General features: G+C 47.7%; 1 protein-coding gene across 8 annotated transcripts; it reads left to right on the plus strand.

Annotated features, from left to right (window-relative positions):
* The first annotated feature begins 59 nt into the window (after nt 1–59).
* LOC132265447 (dynein heavy chain, cytoplasmic) lies at nt 60–18,170 on the plus strand. 8 transcript variants are annotated; one of them, XM_059766141.1, is made up of 13 exons: nt 60–386; nt 762–2,778; nt 2,837–2,942; nt 3,250–3,288; nt 3,471–6,512; nt 6,570–7,116; nt 7,185–7,819; nt 7,891–7,917; nt 8,084–11,342; nt 11,504–11,699; nt 13,209–13,326; nt 13,388–16,443; nt 17,015–18,170. In XM_059766141.1, the coding sequence occupies exons 1-13, from the start codon at nt 146–148 to the stop codon at nt 17,730–17,732; spliced, it is 14,001 nt and encodes a 4,666-aa protein (XP_059622124.1). In that variant the 5' UTR covers nt 60–145; the 3' UTR covers nt 17,733–18,170. The 8 variants fall into 8 exon arrangements, with proteins under 8 accessions (XP_059622124.1, XP_059622128.1, XP_059622126.1 ...); XM_059766145.1 differs by lacking the exon at nt 11,504–11,699 and adding an exon at nt 12,592–12,790; XM_059766143.1 differs by lacking the exon at nt 7,891–7,917.
* Nucleotides 18,171–18,775: the final 605 nt, after the last annotated feature.

Here is an 18,775-nt window from a genome sequence, read left to right on the forward strand (position 1 = left end):
CCCACTTAGCAGTGTACGGACGGGAATTTCTCTCAGTGCAGACGTCATTCTCTGTAAAGAAGTGTGGTTTCGCGTCTGGTCTGCATTAAAAGTGTGATTTGAGGTGTAAAAGGACTTTTTTCTCGCCCGCGACCGTGTGCAAAGCATGGGTGACTCCATAGAGAGCACGGAGCCGCCGGCGGATTCGCAGAATGTGGCGATTATGGAGTACGGGGCGTTCGCGAATTACCTGCGGAAGGCGACCACCATTTTGCTGCCGGAGGAAGATGTGGTGCCGCCCGCTCTCAACCTAGCGCTGGAGGACCGCAGCAATCAGGAGAGCGTCCGCAAGTTCCTCGGCGACTCCCAGGTGCAGGCGCTCTACATCCAGCGCTGCTGCTCCAAAGGTGAGCCTCCGGGGGCGCTCGGCGAAAAATTTGTCACCCAGACGCCGCCATATTGGATGAGTTGTCGAAGAGCGTGACGTCACTGGTGCACCGTTGAATTCATGGGCGTTTTCGGGCGCTGTTCGCCGGGCGGTCGGGTCTCTCTTCTCGCTCTCACGCGTCTCTCACGCGCTCTCTTTGGCTCTCACCGGGCTCTCTTGCCTGCTCAGATTTTTCCTCCTCTCTCGCTCTTTTTCGCGTTCGGCTTTGACCGTGAAAACGAATCAGCTGACCGGCAACCGGCAATCAGCTGTCTTTTGTTTGCAAACAAACGGGAAATGTAAACACAATGCGCCGTGAGGAATTCTAATGCTTGTGCGCTTTGGTTTCTTGCAGAGGATGAGAATGATCAGAGCCCAGAAGGCGATGAGGAGAAGGAGATGGTGACTTACTACATCAGCAACGAAGTCATCTACTCCAACCATCGCATGTCATCTCTGGTGTGCATCAAGCGCGGAGGAGTTGTGGAGGCAGACAAGTCAATCCACACGCAAGTGCGCCTCATCAATTTTTCCGAGGGCTCTCCATATGAGACCCTCCATGCGTTCATCAGCAAATCGCTGGCGCCCTACTTCAAGAGCTACATCAAGGAGTCGGGTCGCGCTGATCGCGACGGCGACAAGATGGTGCCCAGCGTTGAGAAGAAACTCGCGGAATTGGAGATGGGATTGCTGCACTTGCAGCAGAACATCGACATCCCCGAGATCTCTCTCATTGTCCACCCGATTGTGAGTCAGACGATCAAGAAGTGCGCCGACGACGGACACAAGGCGAAAGTGGGTGACTTTGGGGACAAAGTGGAGGATTCCTCCTTCCTCAATCAACTCCAGAACGGCGTTAACCGCTGGATCAAGGAGATCCAGAAGGTGACGAAGCTCGATCGCGATCCGTCGAGTGGCACGGCACTGCAGGAGGTGAGCTTCTGGCTCAACCTCGAGCGTGCTCTCCATCGCATTCAGGAGAAGCGCGAATCCCTGGAAGTGACACTAACACTGGACATTCTGAAGCACGGCAAGCGTTTTCATGCGATTGTCTCCTTCGACACGGACACTGGATTGCAGCAAGCACTCGCCATGGTTGCTGACTACAATCCCCTGATGAAGGATTTTCCCATCAAAGACTTGCTCTCCGCGACTGAATTGGAAAAAATACGATCAGCTGTCCAGTCTATCTTTTCGCACTTGCGTAAGGTGAGGAGCACGAAGTATCCGATACAGCGCGCTCTCAGACTCATTGAGGCGATATCTCGTGATCTGGGGCAACAGCTGCTGAAGGTTTTGGGCACCAGGCGACTTATGCACATCCCTTTTGATGAGTTTGAACGCGTGATGAATCAATGCTTCGAGGTGTTTAGCTGTTGGGACGACGAGTACGACAAGTTGCAGGCACTGATGAGGGATATTGTGAAGAAGAAGCGTGATGAGCAGTTGAAGATGGTGTGGCGCGTGACTCCGGCTCACAAGAAGTTGCAAGTGCGCATGGAGAACATGAGAAAGTTCCGGCGACAGCATGAACAATTGCGAACTGTCATTCTGCGCGTCTTGCGTCCGTCTAGACAGCCTGAGAGTGGCCAGAGTGATAGCATTCCGGAGACGAAGCAGCCTTACAGCCTCGAGGCGACTGACGCCAATGCCATTGAAGAGGTGAATCTTGCGTATGAGAATGTGAAGGAGGTAGAGTGTCTGGACATCACTAAGGAGGGTACAGAGGCATGGGATGCGGCTGTCAAGCGATATGAGGAGCGAATTGATCGCGTGGAGACTCGCATCACGGCGCATCTTCGTGACCAGCTCGGCACAGCGAAGAATGCCAATGAGATGTTCAGGATCTTCTCGAGATTCAATGCTCTGTTCGTGCGTCCGCACATCCGTGGTGCCATCAGGGAGTATCAGATTCAGCTGATTCAGCGCGTGAAGGACGACATTGAGGCTCTGCATGAGAAGTTCAAAGTGCAGTATCCGCAGAGCAAGAGCTGCCGCATCTCCAACGTGAGGGATTTGCCACCGGTGGCGGGATCGATAATCTGGGCTCGTCAAATTGACAACCAACTTACGATGTATCTCAAGCGGGTGGAAGATGTGCTGGGCAAAGGCTGGGAATCCCACATTGAGGGGCAGAAGCTGAAGAATGACGGCGACAGTTTTCGCGCCAAGCTGTCCACCTTTGAGGTGTTCCAGGACTGGGCCAGGAAGGTGCAGGAGAGAAACTTTGGCATCAGCGGAAGAATCTTCACGATTGAGTCCAGTCGTTCGCGCACTGGACGCGGAAGTGTTCTGAAACTCAAGGTGAATTTCCTGCCGGAGATCATTATGCTGTATAAGGAAGTTCGAAATTTGAAGAGTCTGGGATTTAGGTGAGTTTTGATGTGGGAGAAAATGTAGTTCCTGAATAACTTGACATTATTTTTCCAGAGTTCCACTGGCAATTGTGAACAAGGCTCACCAGGCGAATCAAATCTATCCATTTGCAATTTCACTCATTGAGAGCGTGAGGACATACGAGAGAACTCTGGACAAGGTGTGTAAGCAAGTCTTTTGTCTGTATATTTCCACCTATCACTGAGTTTTGTGCTCTCAATTTACCTTAACACGATTTGTCAGTGAGTTTTAATTGAGACACTGCAGTCATGAATCATTTCTCAACATCATACAAATGAGCTTAAGCTTCCACTATGATTTATCTTGAAACAGAGAGCAATGGAGATAATCTCTTCATTGTTCAAGAAAATGCTAAGTGTGTTTGTATCCACATGATCAAGATATTAAAGAGAAGAGAGAGAAAAAAGAAGTACCACAACATTTTTTCTGTATATTCTTTCATGCAGCTAACAAATAGGAGTTTAGCACATAATTCCGTATTTAAGGTAGTTTTTTTCCTCAACATTCAGGCTTTGCACATTTTAATAGCATATGTAGATTTTCTTTTTGCTGAAACAATTTGCAAAATGCTTGTGTGATATTAGCATTTTAATTTGATGTGTTTACGATGTAAATGAGCTTGTTATGAAATAATTTTAATTTTGCTCTCTTTTCCTGTGGCACACAGATTGAAGATCGCGCCAGTATTGTTCCACTTGTGGCGGGCTTGCGCAAAGATGTGCTGGCACTCATCTCTGAGGGTATTCAGCTGGTTTGGGAGAGCTACAAGTTGGATCCATATGTGCAGCGCCTGTCGGAGTGTGTGGTGGCGTTCCAGGAGAAGGTGGAGGATCTTCTGGTGGTGGAGGAGCAACTGGATGTTGATGTTCGTTCGCTGGAGACATGTCCCTACTCAGCGGCAACTTTTGCGGACATTCTGTCGAAGATTCAGCACGCTGTGGATGATTTGTCGCTGAGGCAGTACTCAAATCTCCATGTGTGGGTGGCCAGGCTTGATGAGGAGGTGGAGAAGAAATTGGCAGCACGTCTACAGGCTGGCATTCAAGCGTGGACTGATGCTCTCACGGGGAACAAGAAAGAAGTGGACTTGTCCATGGACACTGACGCGCCGACACAGCCGACACACAAGCCAGGAGGAGAGCCACAGATTCAGAATGCTATCCATGAGATTCGCATCACGAATCAGCAGATGTATCTCTATCCTTCGATTGAGGAGGCTCGCTTCCAGATCATGCAGCAGTTATTTGCCTGGCAAGCGATTGTCACGTCTCAGACGCGTCTGCAGAGTTCTCGCTATCAAGTGGGTCTGGACAAGCCTGTGTCTCAGACGTACAGGAATCTCCTGACCAAATTGCCCACAGGCTCAGAGACCATTGAGCACGCATACGATGCTATTGAGGGCAAGATTGGTGAGGTGCGTGTGTATGTCGATGAATGGCTTCGCTATCAGAGTCTCTGGGATCTCCAGCCGGATATTCTCTATGGACGTCTCGGGGAGGAGATCAATTTGTGGATCAAGTGCTTGAATGACATCAAAAAGTCTCGCACGACGTTCGATACATCAGATACTCGTCGCGCTTATGGGCCCATTGTCATAGATTATGCCAAGGTGCAGGCAAAGGTGACTCTCAAGTATGATTCCTGGCACAAGGAGGCTCTCAGCAAGTTTGGATCGCTCCTCGGCAATGAGATGACCACTTTCCATGGAAAAGTGTCAAAGTCTCGCAATGATTTGGAGCAGCAGAGCATTGAGGCGGCCAGCACTTCCGATGCTGTGAGCTTCATAACGTACGTGCAATCGTTGAAGAAGGAGATGTTGATCTGGGATAAGCAAGTGGAGGTTTACCGCGAGGCACAGAGAATCCTTGAGCGCCAGCGTTTCCAATTTCCCAATACATGGCTTCATGTGGACAACATCGAGGGTGAGTGGTCTGCGTTCAATGAGATCATGAAGCGCAAGGATTCGGCCATTCAGACTCAAGTGGCCAGTCTGCAGGCGAAGATTGTGGCTGAGGACAAGGCGGTGGAGACTCGCACAGCTGATTTCCTCAATGATTGGGAGAAGAACAAGCCGACTGGAGGCAGGATCAGGCCCGATGATGCCTTGCAGCACTTGCAGATGTTCGAGACCAAGTTCTCTCGACTCAAGGAGGAGCGTGACAATGTGGCCAAGGCGAAGGAAGCGCTCGAACTCCAAGAATCGGCAATTCAGAACAACAGTGGCGAGAGGATGAATGTGGTTCTTGAGGAATTGCAGGACTTGCGCGGAGTTTGGAGTGAATTGTCTAAGATCTGGACTCAAATTGATGAAACGCGTGAGAAACCGTGGTTGTCCGTTCAACCGCGCAAGCTTCGTCACTCTCTCGAGACTATGTTGAGTCAGCTGAAGGAGCTTCCAGCTCGTCTCCGGATGTACGAGAGCTATGAGTACGTGAAGAAGCTGCTCCAAAGCTACATCAAGGTCAACATGTTGATCATCGAGTTGAAATCTGATGCTCTGAAGGAGCGTCACTGGAAGCAATTGACCAGGCAACTCAAAGTGAACTGGATTCTCTCGGATTTGACTCTTGGACAAGTGTGGGACATCAATCTGCTGAAGAATGAGGCCATTGTCAAGGACATCATTCTCGTGGCTCAGGGAGAAATGGCTCTCGAGGAGTTCTTGAAGCAAGTTCGCGAATCCTGGCAAAACTACGAATTGGATTTGATCAATTACCAGAACAAGTGCAGGATTATCCGCGGCTGGGATGATTTGTTCAACAAGGTTAAGGAGCACATCAACTCTGTGGCGGCTATGAAGCTATCGCCGTACTATAAAGTCTTTGAGGAGGAGACACTGACTTGGGAGGAGAAACTGAATCGCATCAATGCCTTATTTGATGTCTGGATTGACGTCCAACGTCGCTGGGTGTATTTGGAGGGAATCTTCTCTGGAAGCGCAGATATTAAGACTCTTCTGCCAGTGGAAACTTCTCGGTTCCAGAGCATTAGCTCTGAATTTTTGGGCTTGATGAAGAAAGTGGCAAAGTCCCCGAAAGTCATGGACGTTCTCAACATTCCAGCTGTTCAGCGCTCACTGGAACGCTTGGCTGATTTGCTGGGTAAGATCCAGAAGGCTCTGGGAGAGTATCTTGAGCGAGAGCGTACTTCTTTCCCGCGATTCTACTTCGTGGGTGATGAAGACTTGCTGGAGATCATCGGCAATAGCAAGAATGTGGCTCGTCTGCAGAAGCACTTCAAGAAAATGTTTGCTGGAGTTGCTTCCATCATTCTGAATGAGGACAACACTGTGGTTCTGGGAATAGCATCGCGTGAGGGAGAGGAAGTGAAGTTTGTTCATCCTGTGTCAACAGTTGAGCATCCCAAGATCAATGAGTGGTTGAGTTTGGTTGAGAAGGAAATGCGCTTCACTCTGGCATCGTACTTGGCTCAGGCTGTTCAGGACATTAAGCAGTTCAAGGATGGACAAATTGATCCGCAGAAGTACATGGAATGGTGTGACAAGTATCAGGCACAGATTGTCGTTCTGGCAGCACAAATTCTGTGGTCAGAAGATGTCGAGTCTGCGCTGCAGCAGAGTTCTGAGAACACGAGTGGGAAGAATCCTATGAATCGCGTCCTGACAACCGTGGAGGCGACTCTGAATGTGCTTGCGGACTCAGTGCTGCAGGAACAGCCTCCGCTGAGGCGTCGCAAGCTAGAGCATCTGGTAAGAATCCTGAGATACCATGATAATTTGATTTTACTGAAGTTTTTTTATTTCCAGATCAATGAGTTTGTCCACAAGAGAACTGTGACTCGTCGCCTGATCGCCAACAAAGTGACCAATCCCAAGTCCTTCCAGTGGCTCTGTGAGATGCGCTTCTACTTTGATCCTCGCCAAACGGAGGTTCTGCAGCAACTCACCATTCACATGGCCAATGCCAAGTTCTTCTATGGCTTTGAGTATTTGGGAGTGCAGGATCGTCTCGTGCAGACTCCTCTGACCGATCGCTGCTATTTGACAATGACACAGGCTCTGGAATCACGTCTCGGCGGCTCTCCATTTGGACCGGCTGGCACAGGAAAAACTGAATCCGTTAAAGCATTGGGTCACCAATTGGGTCGCTTCGTGTTGGTCTTCAATTGTGATGAAACCTTCGATTTCCAGGCCATGGGCCGAATCTTTGTGGGTCTGTGTCAAGTTGGAGCCTGGGGATGCTTCGATGAGTTCAATCGACTGGAGGAGAGAATGCTTTCGGCTGTTTCACAGCAGATCCAAACCATCCAGGAAGCTCTGAAGTCACATCAGGACAGCAACAAAGATACTCAGAGTGAGATTTTGAAATTGATTTAGAGCCAAAGATCAGAAAGTGATTTTTGTCAATTGTTTTATTTTCAGGTATCACTGTCGAATTGGTTGGAAAGCAAGTTCGTGTGTCTTCTGACATGGCAATATTCATCACGATGAATCCTGGTTATGCTGGACGATCTAATCTTCCGGACAATTTGAAGAAACTCTTCAGATCTCTGGCAATGACAACACCTGATCGTCAACTAATTGCCGAAGTGATGCTCTTCAGTCAGGGCTTCCGCTCGGCTGAGAAGTTGGCCTGCAAAATAGTGCCCTTCTTCAAGCTCTGCGATGAGCAACTCTCCAATCAGTCTCACTACGATTTTGGACTGCGAGCATTGAAGTCTGTCCTCGTGTCCGCTGGTAATGTGAAACGTGATCGCATCATGAAGATCAAGGATAATATGAAGCAGCGTGGAGAGGAGAACATCGACGAGGCGTCCATTGCTGAGAATCTGCCGGAACAAGAGATCCTGATTCAGTCAGTTTGCGAGACGATGGTGCCCAAACTCGTGGCTGAGGATATTCCACTGCTGTTCTCCCTGCTGAGTGATGTCTTCCCGAATGTGGGCTACACCAGGGCGGAGATGAAGGGACTCAAGACGGAGATCCGGAAGGTGTGCGCTGAGGAGTACTTGGTGTGCGGCGAAGGAGATGAGCAGGGATGCGCTTGGATGGAAAAGGTGAGTTGATGTGAAATATTTAGAATACTAACTCTGTACAAAAGGTTAATCCAAAAATGCACGCAATGAAGGGATTCGGAGAGACGTGGGTGGAAAAAGTAAGTCACTAACACATTTGTAAATAACCATCAAGTGTATGCTTTCGTGTTTGTCCTTTTGGGTAGAAATCAGAGAGTCTTGTAGGTGATCAGAAAAGTGTGGTGTTAAACGTTTAGACTTGGATGTGTATTTATCTTCTAATATGCATTGGTGTTCTTCCTGCAGGTGCTGCAACTCTATCAAATCTCCAACCTCAACCATGGCTTGATGATGGTGGGTCCGTCTGGATCTGGAAAGTCTACTGCTTGGAAGGTGCTCTTGAAGGCTCTCGAGAGATTTGAGGGAATCGAAGGAGTGGCTCATGTTATCGATCCGAAAGCCATCTCAAAGGAGGCTCTCTATGGTGTCCTTGATCCCAATACTCGTGAGTGGACAGATGGTCTCTTCACGCACATCCTGAGAAAGATCATAGACAACGTTCGTGGTGAAATCAACAAGCGTCAGTGGATCATCTTTGATGGTGATGTGGATCCTGAGTGGGTTGAGAACTTGAACTCTGTTCTCGACGACAACAAGCTCCTGACTCTGCCCAATGGCGAGCGTCTCTCACTGCCGCCAAATGTGAGGATTATGTTTGAGGTGCAGGACTTGAAGTTCGCCACTTTGGCCACGGTTTCTCGTTGTGGAATGGTGTGGTTCTCAGAGGATGTCCTGTCAACTGAAATGATCTTCGACAACTACATGATGCGTCTCAGGAACATCCCACTTGAAGATTCTGATGATGACTACTTCGCGTCGGCGACAAAGGAGAAGAAGGATGATGAAGCTTCACCGGCGCTTCAAACGCAGAGAGAAGTGGCCGCTCTCTTGCAATCCTACTTTGCTGCTGATGGCCTTGTTGTGCGGTGCTTAGAGTATGCAATGGAGCAGGAGCATATTATGGACTTTACGCGATTGAGAGCTTTAAGCTCGCTATTTTCCATGCTAAATCAAGCAGCGAGGAATGTGTTGATCTTCAATTCACAACATCCAGATTTCCCCGTGACTTCTGAGCAACTGGAGCAGTTCATCCCCAAGGCTTTGGTTTATTCCCTGCTATGGTCATTTGCTGGGGATGCTAAACTGAAGGTTCGCTCGGATTTGGGCGATTTCATTAGGAGTGTGACTACGATTGGTTTGCCAAGCAACACAGGCGCTCCTATCATCGACTATGAGGTCAGCATTAATGGAGATTGGCTTCCGTGGTCCAACAAAGTGCCTGTGATTGAGGTGGAGACTCACAAAGTGGCAGCTCCGGACGTTGTGGTGCCCACATTGGATACTGTGAGGCACGAATCGCTTCTCTATACTTGGTTGGCGGAGCACAAGCCCATAGTTCTCTGTGGTCCTCCTGGATCTGGTAAAACCATGACACTCTTCTCAGCACTTAGAGCTCTTCCGGACATGGAAGTGGTTGGATTGAATTTCTCCTCAGCCACCACGCCTGAGTTGCTGCTGAAGACTTTCGATCACTACTGCGAGTATCGCAAGACACCCAACGGCGTTGTTCTGGCTCCTGTCCAGATCGGCAAGTGGCTGGTGTTGTTCTGTGACGAAATCAATCTGCCAGACATGGATTCGTATGGAACACAGCGCGTGATTTCGTTCCTGCGACAATTGGTGGAGCACAAGGGCTTCTACAGGGCCGGTGATCAATCTTGGGTGACGCTGGAGCGTATCCAATTTGTTGGCGCATGCAATCCGCCCACTGATCCGGGACGGAAGCCACTCTCGCATCGCTTCTTGCGCCACGTGCCGATTATCTATGTGGATTACCCCGGTGAGACGTCTCTGAAGCAGATTTACGGCACATTCAGTCGTGCAATGCTGCGTATGATGCCATCGCTGCGTGGCTATGCCGAGCCATTGACCAATGCAATGGTGGAATTTTATCTGGCATCGCAGGATCGCTTCACGCAAGACATGCAGCCACACTATGTCTATTCACCGCGTGAGATGACACGCTGGGTGAGGGGAATCTGCGAGGCCATTCGGCCACTGGATACGCTATCTGTGGAGGGATTGGTGCGTCTGTGGGCTCACGAGGCGCTGCGTCTCTTCCAGGATCGCCTTGTGGATGAGTCCGAGAGGAGGTGGACGAATGACAATATTGACATTGTCGGAGCAAAGCACTTCCCGTCCGTGGATCATGATAAGGCCCTCGCCAGGCCCATTCTGTACAGCAACTGGCTCTCGAAGGACTACATGCCGGTCAATAGGGATGAGTTGCGTGACTATGTGAAGGCTCGTCTGAAGATATTCTACGAGGAGGAGCTGGATGTGCCTCTTGTGCTGTTTGACGAAGTCCTGGAGCATGTTCTGCGCATTGACAGAATTTTCCGTCAGCCACAAGGGCATTTGCTGCTGATTGGTGTCTCAGGAGCAGGAAAGACCACGTTGTCTCGCTTCGTGGCGTGGATGAATGGCTTATCGGTGTTCCAGATCAAGGTGCACAACAAGTACACAAGTGAGGACTTTGATGAGGACTTGAGATCAGTTTTGAGGCGATCTGGATGCAAGGATGAGAAGATTGCTTTCATCCTGGACGAGTCTAATGTTCTGGATTCGGGCTTCCTTGAGAGAATGAACACTCTCCTGGCCAACGGCGAAGTGCCTGGTCTGTTCGAGGGAGATGAATACACAACTCTCATGACCCAGTGCAAGGAAGGAGCTCAAAGAGAGGGTCTTATGCTGGATTCCAGCGATGAACTGTACAAGTGGTTCACGCAGCAAGTGATGAGGAATCTCCATGTTGTGTTTACAATGAATCCCTCAACGGATGGACTTAAAGATAGGGCAGCAACATCTCCGGCTCTCTTCAATCGATGCGTCCTGAATTGGTTCGGCGACTGGTCAGAATCTGCTCTGTTCCAGGTGGGCAAAGAGTTCACAATTCGCGTGGATCTTGAGAAGCCCAATTGGACTGCACCAGATTTCTTCCCGTCCGCTTGTCCACTCATCCCAGCAACGCCAAATCATCGCGATGCCGTGATCAATGCATGCGTGTATGTCCATCAGACACTGCACAAGGCCAATGCTCGGCTGGCTAAGCGCGGTGGACGCACAATGGCAATCACACCTCGTCACTATCTGGACTTTATCCATCATATGGTGAAGTTGTACAATGAGAAGCGCAGTGATTTGGAGGAGCAGCAACTTCACCTGAATGTTGGTCTCAACAAGATTGCCGAAACTGTAGAACAAGTGGAGGAGATGCAAAAGTCCTTGGCGGTGAAGTCTCAGGAGTTGCAGGCGAAGAACGAAGCTGCCAATGCGAAGTTGAAGCAGATGTTCAAGGATCAACAGGAGGCGGAGAAGAAGAAGGTGCAATCCCAGGAGATTCAGATACAACTCGCCGAGCAGACGGTGCAGATTGAGGAGAAGAGGAAGCATGTTATGGCTGATTTGGCACTGGTGGAACCGGCTGTTATTGACGCTCAACTCGGTAAGTTTGCCCTTTATGGAAATTTCATTACCCTTTACGGTTGTTTTTTTCTCTTAATTGATTTTCGACCCCCAGAAGTGATGAAGAATAAGATTAATGCTTTTACACTCTCTCACAACATGATGAAAAAAATATATCACTACAAATGTGTGTAATTTTAGCTGTGAGTGGCATTAAAAAGAATCAATTGTCGGAGGTAAAGTCAATGGCAAATCCACCGGCGGCTGTAAAGCTAGCTCTTGAGTCCGTGTGTCTCATGTTGAATACTGAAACGACTGACTGGAAGACAATCCGCCAAGTTATGGTGAAAGACTCATTTATATCGTCGATTGTCAATTTTGATACATCATTAATCACGTACGGATTATTATTGCAAAAAAATTCAATTTACTTCCTAATATTTTGACAATAAATCAATTTGTGAGGAACTGAACAGGGTTATTGGTGAAATGTGCAATTTATTTATCTGATTTATCATTGCAATGTGAATTATAAAATGATTGTGTTGGACATTCTACGAATATCCTTGCTCACAAAGTGCTGATTGATGGCTTTTCTGCTGCAAAAAAAATCACCATTAATCGCCAAAAGTTCCTCACTTTGTCATGACTAACTAATGCAATTTTGTGCATTCTACTAAAGGCTATACTTCTAACTCGTTTAATCATTGCCTCTCGGCCGCAATGAACTTTAAAGATCTCTTGTGTTTACATAATGAGAAATAATTGTGCTTCTGTGACTAATAATTAACTGAATTCATTTGATGTTCTTTTTGAGATGTTTCTTTTTTCTTCATTTGCCTCAAAATCTGCACACCATTGAAACTTGTCAACAGCAAACAATATCAGCAATTTGCAGAGAACAAATGATACACAAAATTAATGACCTGAGAAAGACATTTTCCACACAGACTCTGGCAGAAAGATTTATAATTTCAACGAATGGAAACGTAACAGTTTTTTCTGTTTCAATGCGCTTTTAAAGGTTATTCTTGTGTAATATTTTATTGCTAAAAATTTTTTTGTTATACTCGTGGAATTGAATGGATTTTTGAGTGGCGGAGAGAACCTCAAAAAGTGATTAAGAGAGCCGCTGAATTACTAAAGTTCATGTTCAGGGAAATGTGCATTGAATGAACCTTTGATGGGAATTGTAAATCTTCGGTCAGAAGTGTACAAAATCAATTTAAAGCTAACACAATGATATCTACTGACACTGTTAATACGACAAATTGAATAACTTCTTCTAGCTGTAAAGTCCATCAGGAAGCAGCATCTCGTCGAAGTTCGCTCAATGGCGAATCCGCCGGCTGTTGTGAAATTGGCACTCGAATCGATATGCTTGCTGCTGGGTGAAAATGCATCCGATTGGAAATCGATTCGAGCCGTGATAATGCGGGAGAACTTTATTAATTCCATTGTCTCTAACTTCAGTACTGAAGACATAACGTAAGCAATATAATAATATGGGTTTCTTCTGGCAAATAATATCTGTAAATGTGTGTCCAACACAAGATGTTGCGTAGAAGTAGGTTTTATTTTATTTTGTGTATTTTCTTTTTGTGTTTCCCTCTATAAAATACTTTGGTAGAGTATTTATAGATACTTTATAGTCATAGAAGACACCACAATATACTACACTCTATATACATTGGCATTGTCATTTGGATTGAGGATAATTTGAGGCCAACTTCTGAGAGATGTTAAATCTTTGGATTTTCCCTTGAGTTTCGCTGTGTAGATATTTGCTTGATAAATTGTAGATACTTTTGCATGGATACTTGCTGGTGATGGTCTTTGTGTGCTTTCGCTGTATTTTTCTAGACTTAAGATCAATCCTACTAATTGCAACTTTCTCACACTCCAGCGATGATGTCCGCGAAAAGATGAAGACTCGCTATCTCTCGAATCCAGAGTACAATTTCGAGAAGGTCAATCGCGCCAGTATGGCTTGTGGACCTATGGTGAAATGGGCTATCGCTCAGGTAATTCACCAGCTAGATTAGTCAATGAACTCTGAAAATATAACATCTAATGCCATTGCAGATCGAATACGCTGACATGCTGAAGAGAGTGGAACCTCTTCGCGATGAGCTTCAATCTCTGGAGGAACAGGCTGAAGTGAACATGACACACGCACAGGATATCAAGGATCTAATATCTCAGCTGGAACAGAGCATTGCTGCCTACAAAGAGGAGTATGCACAGTTGATTTCTCAAGCCCAAGCCATCAAGACGGACTTGGAGAATGTTCAGGCAAAGGTTGATCGATCCATTGCACTGCTGAAGAGTCTCAACATTGAGAGAGAGCGCTGGGAAGCCACAAGTGAGACATTCCGCTCTCAAATGTCCACAATCATTGGAGATGTTCTCCTGTCGGCCGCCTTCATTGCCTACGGTGGATACTTTGACCAGCACTACAGAAACAATCTCTTCACCACTTGGTGTCAACATCTGCAGGCGGCTAGTATTCAGTATCGCGCGGATATTGCGAGGACTGAGTACTTGTCCAATCCCGATGAGAGACTCCGTTGGCAAGCAAATGCCCTGCCGACTGATGATCTGTGCACGGAGAATGCAATTATGCTGAAGAGATTCAATCGCTATCCGCTGATCATTGATCCTTCGGGTCAGGCAACTGAGTTCATCATGAATGAGTTCAAGGACAAGAAGATCACAAAGACAAGCTTCCTGGATGATTCATTCAGGAAGAATCTGGAATCTGCCCTGCGATTTGGCAATCCACTTCTCGTGCAGGATGTCGAGAATTACGATCCCATCCTCAATCCGGTGCTGAATAAGGAGTTGAGACGAACTGGAGGACGAGTTCTCATCTCTCTGGGTGATCAGGATATCGATTTGTCACCATCATTTGTGATCTTCCTGTCAACAAGGGATCCAACGGTGGAATTCACACCTGATATCTGCTCTCGTGTGACTTTTGTGAACTTTACAGTGACCAGAAGTTCACTCCAGAGTCAGTGTCTCAACCAGGTGTTGAAGGCAGAGCGTCCGGATATTGATGAGAAGCGATCGGACTTGCTGAAATTGCAGGGTGAATTCCATCTGAGATTGCGTCAGCTGGAGAAGAGTCTCCTTCAGGCACTCAATGATGCCAAGGGAAAGATTCTCGACGATGACTCGGTGATCACAACACTGGAGACACTCAAGAAGGAGGCTGCGGATATTGGTCAGAAGGTCGAGGAGACAGACAAGGTTATCGCTGAGATTGAGACAGTGTCCCAACAGTACATGTCACTGTCTCAGGCTTGCAGCAACATCTACTTCACCATGGACAGCCTCAATCAAGTGCACTTCCTCTATCAGTATTCACTGAAGATGTTCCTGGACATCTTCAGCACTGTCCTGTACAACAATAACCGCCTGGAAGGTGTCACTGATTACGGAACTCGCCTGGGAATAATCACGAAGGATCTGTTTGCCGTGTGCTATGATCGTGTTGCCAGAGGAATGCTGCATGCTGATCGTCTGACATTCGCTCTCCTTCTGTGCAGGATTCATCTGAAGGGCACGTCAGAGTCCAACATGGATCAGGAGTTCAATTTCTTCCTGAGAAACAAGGAGGGAATCGTCAGTGGTCAGCAGAGAGTGGAGGGATTGACTGGAGAGCAGCTGGAAGGTGTCAATCGCTTGGCTACACGTCTTCCAATCTTCCGGAAGCTGTTGGATAAGGTGAAATCCATGCCGGAACTTGGAGCTTGGCTGCAACAGAGCTCTCCGGAGCAATGTGTTCCCCAGTTGTGGGACGAATCGAAGGCACTTTCGCAAATTGTGGCTGCTATGCATCAACTTCTCCTGATTCAGGCTTTCCGCCCTGACAGAGTGATCGCTGCGGCAAATGTGTTTGTGGCCACAGTTCTGGGAGAGGACTTTATGCCTTTGGCTGAGAAGGAGTTGGACTTCTCGACGGTTGTGGAGAAACAACTGACAAGCAACACACCTGCTCTTCTCTGTTCCGTTCCTGGATTTGATGCATCGAGTCGAGTGGATGATTTGGCGGCAGAGTTGAATAAGCAAATCTCAAGCATTGCCATTGGTTCGGCTGAAGGCTTCAATCAGGCTGAGAGAGCGATCAATGCTGCGTGCAAGAGTGGTCGTTGGGTGTTGCTGAAGAACGTTCACTTGGCTCCGCAGTGGCTTGTGCAGTTGGAGAAGAAGCTCCACTCTCTGCAGCCACATGCCGCCTTCCGACTCTTCCTCACCATGGAAATCAGTCCCAGAGTTCCGGTGAATCTTCTCCGTGCTGGAAGGATCTTTGTCTACGAACCGCCACCAGGCATTCGTGCTAATCTTCTGAGGACTTTCTCAACCGTTCCCGCTGGGCGGATGATGAAGCAGCCCAGCGAGAGGGCGAGACTTTACTTCCTCCTTGCCTGGTTCCATGCTATTGTCCAGGAGAGATTGCGCTATGCTCCGCTGGGCTGGGCCAAGAAGTACGAGTTCAATGAGTCGGATTTGCGTGTTGCTTGTGACACTCTCGACACGTGGATCGACGCCACGGCCATGGGAAGAACCAATCTGCCGCCAGAGAAAGTGCCATGGGATGCCTTGGTGACTCTTCTCTCGCAGAGTATTTACGGTGGCAAGATTGACAATGACTTCGATCAGCGTCTTCTGCAATCCTTCCTCGCCAAGCTCTTCACGGCGCGCAGTTTTGAGGGTGACTTTGCTCTCGTTGCCAATGTGGATGGTGTTGCTGGCGGACCGAATGGCCAGAGGCACATTACGATGCCTGATGGTACTCGACGCGATCACTTCTTGAAGTGGATTGAAGGACTGGCGGATCGCCAGACTCCTTCGTGGCTGGGATTGCCCAATAATGCTGAGAGAGTTCTCCTGACCACGCGAGGAACGGACTTGATTAGTAAATTGCTGAAGATGCAACAACTGGAGGATGACGATGAATTGGCGTACAGCTCTGCCGATGAGAGTCTGGATCTCACGCAGACTAAGCAGGAAGACGGTCGCCCGTCGTGGATGAAGACACTGCATAATAGTGCATCATCCTGGCTTGAGTTGCTGCCGAAATCTCTGGCCACGCTTAAGAGGACTGTGGAGAACATCAAGGATCCGCTCTACAGGTAAAGATGAATGTGATTCTAAATTTCCCATTGTGAATTTGTGTGTTTTTACAAATTTTCGCGAATGGCTCATGTTTAGATGGAGAAAAAGATAAGTTCCCAAACAGAGAATATCTCTTCATCAGTGCTTATAAGCGGTGTTCCGATGAAGAGATTCACACAGTGCTTTGCCGAATTGATCTGCACATAAAACATGACTTTCTTGTTACTCGGTGTAAATTATCAAATTACCACACTTTATCCAATGATGATGATCTGCTGAGAGTTAATTTCATTCAATTAAGTATGAGATTTGAGGCGTTTAGTGATAGTTTAGCGAAAATGTTGCGAATTGCAAGCACTGGGGAAGGCATCGAAAGAGAGGTGGTGTGACTACTGTTGTGCGGGTATTGCATAAATAATTGCCACTCTTGGTGTGCTTCTTGATAAATTGAAAGTTTTGTTGAAATTCAATTAAAAACTCACTGATCACTATCGCTGATTAAAAGGGTCCACACACACTTGCCGTGTGATTAGATGCCTTTCCCGAGAGCAAAATGTTGTGTGCATGACCGATATTCTGTCGTTGTAGATACTTCGAGAGGGAGGTGGCGTCTGGTGCGAAGCTGCTGCAGACGGTCATCTCTGATCTGCAAGATGTGGTGCTGATCTGTCAGGGGGAGAAGAAGCAGACCAACCATCATCGCAGCATGCTGAGTGAGCTCGTGCGAGGCATTATTCCGGTGGGATGGCGTCGCTACACTGTGCCAGCGGGATGCACGGTCATCCAGTGGATCACGGACTTCAGTCATCGCGTGCAGCAACTGCAGAAGGTGTCCTCGCTGGTGTCCCAGGCGGGCGCCAAGGAGCTCCAGAGCTTCCCGGTGTGGCTGGGCGGATTGCTCAATCCCGAGGCGTACATAACGGCGACGCGTCAGTGCGTGGCGCAGGCCAACAGTTGGTCGCTGGAGGAGCTGATGCTGGAGGTGACGATCAGCGAGACGAACTCAGAGGCTGACCAGAAGGACAGCTGCTTCGGCGTGGTGGGACTGAAACTGCAAGGTGCCCAGTGCAAGAGTAACCAACTGCTGCTCACTTCCACCATCATGATGGACCTGCCCTTGACCCTGCTCAAGTGGTCACGATCCAGCGGTGAGCATCGCTCTGGCAAACTCACGCTACCCGTCTACTTGAACTCCACGCGAACGGAGCTCCTCTTCACTGTGGATTTGGCCGTTGCACCTGGACAAGATCCGCACAGTTTCTACGAGAGAGGTGTGGCCGTTCTGACATCTACGGCGCTGAACTAAGGTATGTCTCTATCGGATGATGCGAAGGCGTGAGGGCAGGAGGAGGAGGAGGAGGAGGAGGAGTAGGAACGAGTGAAGAAGATGCGAGGAGGAGCAGATGTGACGGGCGAGTGATGAAGAAAATGGCACAGTGAAGGGCAGATAAGATCATGTGAAAGAATTATCCAGTAATGTTTAGCGCGCTATATTTGCAATTCAATGTTATTCTCCTATGCTTTCAACCTAATCCGCAATGTTTCACTTTTATGCTTAACAAATGGAAACACTTATGCGATAACTCGCAGGTATAATATAATCGTAAATCTCAAATATAATCACAATTTGTTCGCTTTATAAAGCACACAATTGATGGGCGCTTTCTTCTGGCGCATTTCAAATGCCACCACAGAAGAAATTGCGCTCGGCTAATTGAAATATAAATTATGCAAATGATATCTATTGCGGGTGTTTTGTTTGTCACTGGAAGGATTAAGAGCGACTGAGATAATCACTCTTGGCTGCGGAGGTGTGTTGGCACGAGCTCCGGAGGTGCTTCCTCACCTTTGCTGGCGCGGAATTTCCCATCATCCTCCAAGCTTGGCAATTTGTCTCAATTTTCCCCGAACATTTGCAACATGAAGAGAATCAGAAGGTCTCGTGTGTCGCTGCGTGCAAACTGCCGATGACTCCGCGGTGTCAACTATTTGACTTAGGCGAAACCGGCCCTCAATGCATTCTTGCTGCGACTTAATTAACTTTCAGATTGAGATTTGGAGATTGTGTCGCTGGGAAACTTCAATTTGATATGCGAAATGCATGTTAAGTTGACTTGAATGGCTTTAATGAGGCTGAGCTTTATGCAGCATTGTCACGGACTGAATTATTGCGAGTGAATTGAAGGAATAAAACTGAAAAACTGCTAAGATAATGGTAAACTGTAAAGTAATGAGGATTAAAAAGAGCAAAGAAACATTCAAATTAGTCGAATTAGTCTGTTGTTTATGAAAGATTTTTTATTACGAAATTGTGGTCTGAAGTTTGAAAACTTCAAACACTAAATTTTC

Source organism: Phlebotomus argentipes, unplaced genomic scaffold, assembly GCF_947086385.1.
Source record: "Phlebotomus argentipes unplaced genomic scaffold, Phlebotomus argentipes genome assembly contig_2, whole genome shotgun sequence".
NCBI lineage: Eukaryota > Metazoa > Arthropoda > Insecta > Diptera > Psychodidae > Phlebotomus > Phlebotomus argentipes.

Excerpts from the sequence above, each read along its gene's own strand:
- LOC132265447 (XM_059766145.1), top strand. The coding sequence starts at position 146 with ATGGGTGACTCCATAGAGAGCACGGAGCCGCCGGCGGATTCGCAGAAT. Across the intron at positions 2,943-3,249 it reads ACGAGAGAACTCTGGACAAG|CTAACAAATAGGAGTTTAGC; the intron begins GTGTGTAAGCAA and ends TCTTTCATGCAG. Across the intron at positions 7,918-8,083 it reads GAGAGACGTGGGTGGAAAAA|GTGCTGCAACTCTATCAAAT; the intron begins GTAAGTCACTAA and ends TTCTTCCTGCAG.